This window comes from Cupressus sempervirens, chromosome 3 (assembly GCF_028749045.1).
Source record: "Cupressus sempervirens isolate cs-2001-9-10 chromosome 3, ASM2874904v1, whole genome shotgun sequence".
Taxonomy (NCBI): domain Eukaryota; kingdom Viridiplantae; phylum Streptophyta; class Pinopsida; order Cupressales; family Cupressaceae; genus Cupressus; species Cupressus sempervirens.
This window is the reverse complement of record NC_143120.1, coordinates 800,638,357-800,649,356: the sequence shown is the minus strand read 5'-3', so window position 1 is coordinate 800,649,356 and position 11,000 is coordinate 800,638,357. Positions and strand designations below refer to the sequence as shown.

The window sequence follows — 11,000 nt, the reverse complement described above, 5'->3', positions numbered from 1 at the left end:
TTTATCCCATTGCCACTTTTAAGCTCCTTATGATCTTGCAAATACCCACTTCTTCGCTTACAAACCAACAATTTTGATGCAATTCAACTGTTAAAAAATAAGCATCATAGAAAAATAGGGTACCAACTAAAATAATTGTTCTTTGTGAGGGCACGTTGAATACATTATTTGAGAGATATGTAGATATGGAGAGATAGAGTCAGGGAATGATAAAAGGGGTCTTTGTGTGTATGAGTAAGAGATATGAATGGATAGAGATATACAAGTGTGTGTGTGTGTGTGTGTGTGTGTGTGTGAGAGAGAGAGAGAGAGAGAGAGAGAGAGAGAGAGAGAGAGAGAGAGAGAGAGAGTCACAACTCTTTTAGAATTAAATGGATTTTCACGGTATCAAATACATATTTCCTTTATATTTTGAAAAATTGAGCACATTCAACAAAGTCATGGATATATTTCTCACTGAAAGAAAAAAATGAACCCTTGATAGTATTCTCAAACACTAGCTCTTGAAAAGATCAATTGAAAAGGCTACAAGAACTTCAAGTTTGCTCCACAACTTTACATTCTCTTTTTTATTCAATCTATATGATAAGTATTCAATGTACAATTTCAACCAATAATGTATCTATCAAAAGTTATACTATTCATCTCATTTTGATTATTTCTAATCCCTTTAATAAAATAATCAACTTCTAAAAAAATGATTTTTGTAATGCACTATGTTAATCTATTCTTAATTACTTCTAATTCATACAATTTACAAATTTTATCTTGTGCACAAAAACCCACAAATACATTTTAATTTTATTCTCTTGTATAACTCACTTTTCTCAATTTTCTTTATGACATTTACAATATTGTATTCAAAATACGTTAAATTTTGTCTTCTATATACAATTTGAATTATTTTATTCTTAATTTCAAAAACCAGTCCTCTATATCCAATTTGAGAGTACTATTTTTTCAATTCTTAATTGGTATAGTTAAAAAAATTCATATGATATGTTTTTTCAATTTCAATTAAATGATATACATTTAATTTATTTTATTCCTTTAATATATAAATCTAATGAAATCCTACTAGTCTACACACAACATAGTACAATCCTATCATGTTTAATAAAATGAAATTTTATCTACTAAATTGACTCACACCATATTTACTGATTTGATCCTTGTAATCTAATTTATCTCCACCATCCTATAAAAATGGAAAAATCGTAAAAGCGTATTGAATTATGAAGATTTGCAGTTTTATATTTCTACGAAGAATAGTGAAAGCTAGTGTGATGTGCTTGTTCTTAGCCGGGCTTTCGATTGGTATCTTTCATTGTCTGCAACTTGTGATCGTGCACGTACCGAACAGATTTACTCGGCCAGTTCCACCTTTTCATCATGAACAAATTTGTTGATGATGATCTGAAGAACAACTGCGATTTCAGAGGATCGGTGGAGGGCAAAGTTGCGCACCTTCAGAGGAGATTCGTTTGGGGACCACTCAGTACTTTCTTTACCAGATCATGATCATCATTCTGTACAACAGATTATCGCACATTCTTCCATGGTAATCATTTTCATACATGTTTTGAGACTCTGTTTCTATGATTCTTCAGACTGTTCCGCCGCTCTAAGCCGTTCGATCAACGGTTTTCGACCGCAGTTTTTACCAGTACGGGAGATTGCTGCTCGAGATGCGTGCGAGAAACTAATAATATGGAAAATGCCCTATATTTATATATAGACCCCCCACGCTTCCTTCAATTCACGCCTTTGTTCGCTTCTTTCTGTGCTTTGTCTTCAATTGTTCTCGTAGCACTAAGTTTTTTTCTGTGTTTTTCAATATTGTGAGAAGGTGCTTGCAAAGTTCTTTACAATGTCGGAAATGGCGTCTGATTCGGAGGTACGTTGTTCAAATCGTTTGTATGCTGAAGATTTTCTTTTGGCTTCAAAATTTTATATTTAAACTTTGTTTCTCTCTTCAAATTCTCGCTTTATGTTCTTCGAATCGTTTGTAGCTGAAGATTTACATCTGGCTTAAAAAATTTATGTTAAAACTTTGTTTCTCTTCTCAAATCTTCGCTTTGTGTTGTTCAAATCGTTTGTATGCCGAAGATTTTCGACTGGCTTTAAAGGCAATGTTATAACTCTGTTTCTCTTTTCAATTTTTGCTCTTTGTTGTTCAATATCGTTTGTATGCTGAAGATTTACATCTGGCTTCAAAATTTTATGTTAAAACTTTGTTTCTCTTCTCAAATCATCATCGCTTATGTTGTTCAAATCGTTTGCATGCCGAAGATTTTCAACTGGCTTTAAAGACAATGTTATAACTCTGTTTCTCTTTCAATTTTGGCTCTTTGTTGTTCAATATCGTTTGTATGCGGTAGATTTATATCTGGCTTGTTCAAAATTTGTCTCTCTTCGAAATTTTGGTCTATTTTGCGCACATCGTTGTTTGTATGCTGAAGATTTTCATCTAGCTTCAAAATTTATGTTCAAACTTTGTGTCTCATTTCAAACTTTTGTACAAAATTGTTTAAATCGTTTCTATGCTGAAGTTTTCATCTGCTTCAAAATTCTTAGTTCAAACTTTTTTAGTTCAAACTTTGTTTCTCTCCACAGACTTTTCGCTCTATGTTGTTCAAATCGTTTATATGTTCTCTCCTCAAATTTTTCGCTCTATGCTGCTCAGATGTTTCGAATGCTGCGATTTTCATCTGGCTTTAAAATTTTCAGTTAAAGCTTTGATTCTCTCTTCAGATTTTCGCTCTTTCTTGAAGACGAACCAGAGACTGGCCGATCTTTTTGTTCTTAAGCCATCTTACTTGAAAAGTTTCCCATACTCCAAGATCCAGAGTTCTTATTTGTCCTGGTAGATATAAACAATTCTTTGCCGTGAATCATCTCCTCCGCATTGATATTGTTTACTAGAAAGTGAGGAGGCGGCCGTGGATTGTACATAATTACAGATACACTTTTATTGCATGATTTGTTCAGAATTCTTCTAATATCTTTGTAGTACAACTTATCCGTAGTTTTCACGTTTCTTTAATTTTATCAATCTTTGTTTCAAGTTTACGTCATCTTCTGCGCCTTTTCGGCCTAAAATCTGTGCAGAGGGTTCTCTATTTTTCTGGTTTTTTGCTTGACAGCTTGCTTGCGTAGAAGCATGGTACTACAATCCCTCGGAAGAAGATGGTCGACTGCCACATCAGTATGATCCCAACCGTCCTGTTCCTCCCCGCCATCTCACTGGTATAATCTCCCTAAATTGTGTGAAATCAGCACTACAACCTAAGTTTTCTTTCAAGTTGTTCCGAGATTAAAACTACAGTGCTGGTTTTTGTGCAGAGCTGGGGGTCCTTATATGGGAGCTCGATGCTGATCACTACGACACCAATCCAAAACTCGAAAAGATCAAGAAAGATCGCGGATACAACTATTCGGTAACCTTAAACTTGTTATTTCAGCTGAAAATTTGAGATTAAACCAGTAATGACATACGAAGCTGAAAACATTTGCAGGATATAGTGACAGTTGCACCAGGAATGATGGAAGATTACGACTCTAAAATCAAACATTTCTTTACCGAACATCTGCACGCTCAGGAGGAAATTCGATTTGTGCTGGGAGGAGGAGGTAGGCTGTTCAAAACTGTTAACCCTAAAATCAATGGATCTGTAGCTTTAGAGATATTTACGTGTTTGTTTTGATTTTTCACCGGCTGGCTACCGGTTGCGCAGGCTATTTTGATGTTCGTGACTACGACGAAACATGGATCAGGTTTCGAATCAGGAAAGGCCATCTCATTGTTCTGCCTCCAGGGATGTATCACCGTTTCACCCTGGATACCTATAATTACGTCAAGGTGATAAATAACTGATTTTTTAAAAATTGTTTAGGGAGTTTTGCTGTTAAATAAGATCATTTTTGAAGTCTGGGAGTGATTTTATTCCAGGCAATGCGATTATTTATGGGTCTGCCTTGCTGGACTCAGCACCAACGTCCTGCGGATGACATGGAGGCTAGGTGGATTTCAACTCTTTTTCCTAGTTTTATGTTCATATATTCTAACATAGAGATCACTAAAAGGAATGTATATGCGAATGGTGCAGGAGGACGTATATTGCCAAGGTACTCAACAGCTCCATTGCTGCCCAGTGATGTTCTATAAATCAGTTTTACCTCTTAATATTGTTATGACTATGATATTGATGTAGTTTTTTTGGAACCTCTGATTAAATCCGGGGATCTTATACCGATGAAAAGGCAGCAAAATACTGTTAGTGTAGAATTTTCCAGTATGCGTGTGATTCGTTTGGTATTCAACCGCCTGAATGAAATATAATGCAAGTAAAAATTACCGTTCTAAGCTACCGGTTTTGTCAAATGTTCTTTTGTTGTTGTTTTGGTTAATAAATCAAGCATAAACATAGAGCAGTTCTTGTCATCATGCTCCAAATTCGCAAGAGAATTATTAATAAATCATCTAATATACATCTTTGCAATAAGAATCTCCAAAACAAAATTTGTAAGTTGTGTTTAAAATGTAAACTGGTTGAGCTGTCGTAGTCTCAATTCATGCTATTCTAAGTAACTACTAACTAGCACAAGGTCTATAGCATAGAGATAATTTCAAGTGTGAGTTTAAATTGAGTCTCATTTCGCTGTCAGTTATACATCATTTGCTGTAACAGTCTGTCTTCCAAGATAGACATATCTTTCTAAATGGGGACTAGATAAAAGAAGGGCCTATGCCTTCCTTCAAAAGACATGATCAATCACTAAGACACGCCCAAGTTTTCTATCTTCTTCAGTTTGGTCTGGAATATAATTATTTCAACCAGGCGATTTGTCACTAGCTATGTGTGAAAAAATGTGTGGCAAAGCTCTTTCTAAATAGGGCGTAAAAGAGTTAAAATATTTATGAACTTCACCTCACTTCCTTTGGGAAAACGAGCCAGGTTTTTCTTTCTTTCTGATGCAGCTCGTTTATAAGGTGTACTTTGCTTAGTGTTTAGTTACTCCAAACTTGTACCTAAAACGAAGTGCAACTTTTTCTTGGTTGTAAGACAAACTTCTCTGCAATCAAAACAATAAAAAGAGTAATGTTGGGCAATTGATTGTAAGACCAACTTCTTTCATATAAAACCATCCTCAATAGAATGCTTCCCAATTTCCAGCTTGATATTAGGCTGACTCGCCCCCTTTGAAATCTACAAGGCTAATGCACAAACTTGATTTTGAAATGGAAGATCTTGCATTAGAGAAACCTTTAGAGTTGGGTTATTCCTATGGTGATTAAATGGCTTTTTTGACTGTGAAGTATGCTTTCTATTTTTATAACCAAGCTTACTATGGCAGACGATATTATCCCATATCCAAACGTCTTTAACAAATCAATCAAAAACATAATGGCAAATTACAAGTAATGATTTAATTAAAAAAACGTTTGGAGGCTATTATGCAGTATCACATGTAATGATTTAAAAAAACCTTTTCCTCATTTAGAGGCTATCATGCAATATCACATGTAATGGTTTCAAAGAAATCGTTTCCTTGTATAGAGGCTAACATGCACGGGTTGTTTTCCATGTAGATGGAAGTTTATTTCGATTCTTTTAGACACTCTCAAAGAGCAATTCAGACTCCGAGCATTGTATGGAGACTTTCCTAAGAATTAGTACGAAAATTTGATAAATTGATCAATGATGTGAAAATTTTGATTTTATGGAAAGACTCCATTGAATGAAGACCTCAATAAGGATAACTTCCTCATATTCGACAAGAACTTTCTAGATATGGTTTTTTTTTTTTTTTTTGTAGATCTTATTAAGATGGTTTATTTAATTGGTGTGATATATATATAAATATATATATATTCTAATTTTTTAATCTTAAGTAAGAGATATTTGTTAAATAATTTTTCAATTATTCTTTGTAAAAAAATAAGACATTAATTGAGATATGAATAAGATATGGAAGAAAAATGTGCAAAATTAAAGTTTAAATTATATTGACCAAAGCTAAATAATAAATAATCTTTTTTTTAAGTGGATCTCAATGCTAAATATACTAAAAGAATTTACACTTTACACTTTTCATACTGAAAATATTTACTTTGATAAATGTCAAATTAAAGATGTATTTTAGTCCAAGTTCATTATGACCTCTTCACTTTTAGAGGTGAGTAGAAGGAAGTCTCCTAAGCTATATATTTTAAAATCTAACAGTATTCGTCTTTAAGCTTGGATTTAATTTTATCAATATGTAGGATGTCAAAATAATTAATTAAATTAATTATAATATTTATCTTGTTACAAACTTCAATATGTGTGTACATTAGTGATATTTAATAATATGTTAATGTTCTTGAATGTGTTCCTTATTTTTTAATAATTTCTCTTTCCTTGACAATATTTCAGTTTAAGATATTTTATCTATTTCTAATTTTGATTGTCTATCATTCAATTTTTCTTTTAATAGTTTATCTTTTGTATATATTAATATTTTTCAGCTTTCTTGACTTGCTTCTTTCCCTTCTTATAATTGTTGGATATTCCCATCCTTTTTATCTCTCCTTTCACCCTAAAATTATCATTCTCTTTTAGCATCTAGATTCATTTTCCAATATCTCTTGGGCATTAGTTCCCTCCATCTATTTAGATACACATTTATCAAGCATTTGTCTTATATCTTGATGATGAATTAGAAAGTTTGACCCAATTTTTCGTGACAAAAAAAGGTATATGGTAAAATCTAATAAAAATATTAGTTAAATATATGAAGGGCACTAACTATACTAATTACTTGTTTAACTAGAGATAAATTAGGATGTGATGGGAACCCTAACAAATTCTATAAAGTTAATAAGGATTTGGTGACTTCTTTACCACTAGAGGTTTAAAAGGAGGTTACATATGTTGGAACTTGGAAAAAAAATATTAGTATATACATAATTCAACCAATCCCTAAGGTTAGAACCACAAAAAATAAAATGAATTGGGACCTACCACCTTGCTAAATATATCCTACAATATTTTTCTAAGGTTTTAGTATAGAGTTTGGAAAATTTTATTTCTTGTATTATTTATCCTAATCAAATTGCTTTTGTTCTCTATACAAACATTTATGGCAACCTATTATCAAGCTAGGAAGTAATGCATTTTGAAAAGATTAACAATGAGATGTTTTTATGATTTTGATAGAAGTTAAGGAAGATTGTAATAGGATTGAGTTGTCCCCTTATCATATTGGTATTTAATGATTAAGTATTTGATGATCCAGTTGATAGATATAAGGTTATTCTCTCTTAAGACGAGTCCATCCAATATGTTATTGTGTGTGTATAATTATTTCCAACTTTATAGGCCAAAAGAATTTTCTTCTCACCCTTTATTTATTTATCATCATTACTTTCCTTGATCATGCCTTAGTACATGTTTCTCTTGGAGCTCTTGATAAAGGTTTGATTATATAAAATCAAGAACCTTTGTTTGGTCGAAAGATTTAATTTCGTAATGAATGATATTTTTAATTATTGTGTAAAAGGATAAAATTTATGAACAATACACAAAAAACTATATTGCTACTATATTACCTTTGAATCTAAAATATATGCCCACAAGCATAAGATCTTAGGTTGGAAAGATCATTCACTTGATTATATTTTGAACTAAGTATGGAGTTGGGAGATATAAAACATTTAGTTATAAACTAGAAAGGGATGGAACTTATGATTTTTTTTGCAAATGGTTTTGTTAACTATTAATTGAGATGTTTAGATAGGTATAGCACTTGAAAAAGAAAACTTCTTAGAAATAATGTTTCAAGGGGTTTTCTAAACTTAAATGGATAAGGATTTACATGGAGGATATTTTGTTTTGTAAGTTTAGAAATCTAGAGATTCTTTTTTCAATCCATATTAGAAATTTGAGAAATAGAGAATAAGTGTTTTGTTAATTTTTTTAATGAAAATGAATCAATTTTTTGAAAGATTTTTAAAGAGAGATATCTATGTGTAAAATCTCATTGAAAAATTATTTCATTATTAAGAAAGTTATTAAATTATCCTTATTTATGCTTATAATTGATATTTATACACATCTTTTAGAATATATATTTCAAAATAAAATAATAAATTCTTAAATGTAATATTTTAACACATATACTTTCTTAAATATAATACATACAAATTGTATTGTAGATTTAAGTCTCTATGAAATTTGATTAAATATGAAACCTAACAACAAATGATATATATATATATATATATATATATATATATATATATATATATATATATATATATATATATATATATATATATATATATTCTTTTGTTGATTTCTTCAATTGTAAGGATGTTAACTTTGTTGGATTTTTTTAATTTATCCTAAAGCTATTTGAGACTTATCTCACATGCCCACCTTATGAACTATACAAGAAAATATGTTTTTTTGGTTTTATTTAGTTAGAGGTCAATGTTCCATGACAACTTATTAAGATTTTGTCTGCATAAATTATTAGGTAATTTTTTTTCTTTCTGAAATGACTAAATGGATCTCATTGTCTCCTTTTTAACATGTTTGCAGATTAACACTCACTTTGATAAATCTATTGAGAACATTAGGATATTGAATGGAGAAAGATTAGTTGAAAAAGGTGAAGTTATCCATGATGACAATGAAGATGGATCATCAAGCTCGTTTGTTCCTATAATTGACGGTGAATTTGGCAACTATGATGATATCCCTATTAGTGCATTCTCAGAGTGGTGGCTCCGCAAATGTATGCACTATACAGTAACTGATATTGGGAAAAAAATTCAGAATATCATCAAGGCTAAACAATGTAAAGCTGCTAAAGCAAAGGATAACGCTCCGTAGATCTTGCCTTTCTACTAAACAATGTCGCCTTTTGAAAACTGATATAGTTCTTTGTTTCTTTTGGCTAGACTATTCTATATAGTATGATATCATCTATTTTGATGCTCCTCAACTATGTTTAGGTGGTACCTTTTAACTCTAGTTTAATGAAACAGATTCAAATATTCATGCAATAGAGGATAATATTAGTTTTTCTCATTCCAATAGATCTATTACTATATTTGTTATTAGGAAATCTTTAATTTTTGAAGAATTTGATGTCTGATATTGCATTAGTTAAACATATTATATATTTTTTCTACTATTAAAAATTATTCTTAGTTTTTTATTAAAAAACAATTTAAAGTAGATCTATGTGTTTACAATTTAACATTATTTCAAGAAAGTGCTAATTTCAAAATATATTGAATAGATAATTTTAAAAGAAAGTTATAAAGAAATTTTAACTTATTATATTTTTTTATATATAGGTAATGGGTCTAAGTTTAGATTTTTTTTTTTGAGTACAAAGTGGACCATCACCACTAGACCATGGGTGGACCCTCAATTATTTATTATTATTATTATGTGCTAAATCCTAGTTGACTCAAAATCAAAACCTTCTACATGAGAGGCTCACAAGTTACCATTGTACTATATGCTCTTGCCTAACTTATTATATTTTATTAAAGTATTTTCTATGTTTATATATAAAATAAATTTTAAAAAATAAAAATAAAAATGTTAATGTTTGATTGTAAAAATTCTAATGAGTAAAATACATTATGTAGATACTAGTTTAAAAATGTATATAATTAGATATACATTGATTTAGATTAATTTGAGTTTTAAGTAATAGGTAATTGTAGTAAACATACAAGAATTGAATGTGACATATCAAATTACTTAGCTTCTAAATTGTCAATAGAATAATAATGTTAATGATGTTGTGAATTGATTTTCCACCTATAAAAATTGATGTCTGAATAATTGAAGGATTATTTAAAATTTTGAATTGGTCTAAAAAATGATGAAGGTCAATTTAAAGTGTTGTGATTTAAACCCTAAAAGCTACAAATTTGATCCTTCACACAAATTGACTTGATAGAATATCCACTTAAATTTTTGGTTACCATGTTTTCCTTCTTATTAGTTGAGTATATCGAGGTGGCGTCGATACATGATCTTAATGAGTTTATTGACTTCAAAGATGAATGGGTTGTCCTTGATTGAATCCTTTTGTAGGGATAAGATTATTAAAGATAATTAACATCAAAGATGATATTCATTACAATATAGGCAGTTTTTATGCAAAGACAATTATTTGATCACTTTAAAATTCAAAGTACACTCTATTTTTTCTTTTCATCCTTCTTGATTCATGATTCATATATTTAAGTTAACTACAAATTGAATGTCTTTAAAAATATGATAAATTATGGATAGAAGGATATAGGGAAGATGAAATTTGATTTTGTTCATTTAGATGTTGAGGTCATTGACATAAACACAATGAGGTTGAACCCAACCAAATCTTAATAACATAGAAATGGGCCATAGGGAAAATGTGATAATATGAAGGTCAAGGGGAAAAATATAGAAATGAGTGGAAACAAGAGTAAAATCATAATAGATATAGGGTAAATGCAAGAAAATTAGAGTGAACGTGGATTAAATTAACATAGATATGAGTTAGACTATGATCCAAAATAAAGAACAAGAGAATGTCACTTACCACTTACCAGTATTTTATTGCAATGACTAAGGTGGATATAAAAATAAATGGAAAATATCATAGTTAAAATAATTTTACAATCATATTTTGATCACAATGATATGAATGTAAAACTAGTTTAAGAATGCATTTGAAAGTATATGGATATTCTCAACCAACATAAAAAAAAAATAATTTAGAAAGTTAGAGTGATGATAATCCATGTAAAGCAATTTTACTTTATATTAATGTCACATTTTATAAAGAAAAAAGGATATCACAATCTGTCTCTTCAACATTAATGAAATAAAAATTGGTATTTGTGTTTGGAATTCTCAACCAACATAAAAAATTATAATTTAGAAAGCTAGAGTGATGATAATCCATGTAAAGTAATTTTAGTTTATATTAATGCCACATTTTAT

The 11,000-nt window shown here is 30.2% G+C and overlaps 1 protein-coding gene across 4 annotated transcripts; it reads left to right on the top strand.

Moving 5' to 3' along the window:
* The first annotated feature begins 1,230 nt into the window (after positions 1–1,230).
* LOC149569220 (uncharacterized) lies at positions 1,231–9,084 on the top strand. Of its 4 annotated transcripts, none has more exons than XM_089817713.1 (9): positions 1,231–1,561; positions 1,850–1,897; positions 3,147–3,249; positions 3,346–3,440; positions 3,519–3,633; positions 3,738–3,862; positions 3,953–4,023; positions 4,110–4,128; positions 8,589–9,084. In XM_089817713.1, exons 1-9 carry the CDS (start codon positions 1,559–1,561, stop codon positions 8,880–8,882), a joined length of 873 nt encoding a protein of 290 aa, XP_089673839.1. In that variant the 5' UTR covers positions 1,231–1,558; the 3' UTR covers positions 8,883–9,084. The 4 variants fall into 4 exon arrangements, with proteins under 4 accessions (XP_089673839.1, XP_089673837.1, XP_089673838.1 ...); XM_089817711.1 differs by having other exon boundaries at positions 1,231–1,498; positions 1,611–1,897; positions 8,589–9,079; XM_089817712.1 differs by having other exon boundaries at positions 1,658–1,897; positions 8,589–9,079.
* The last annotated feature ends 1,916 nt before the right edge of the window (positions 9,085–11,000 follow it).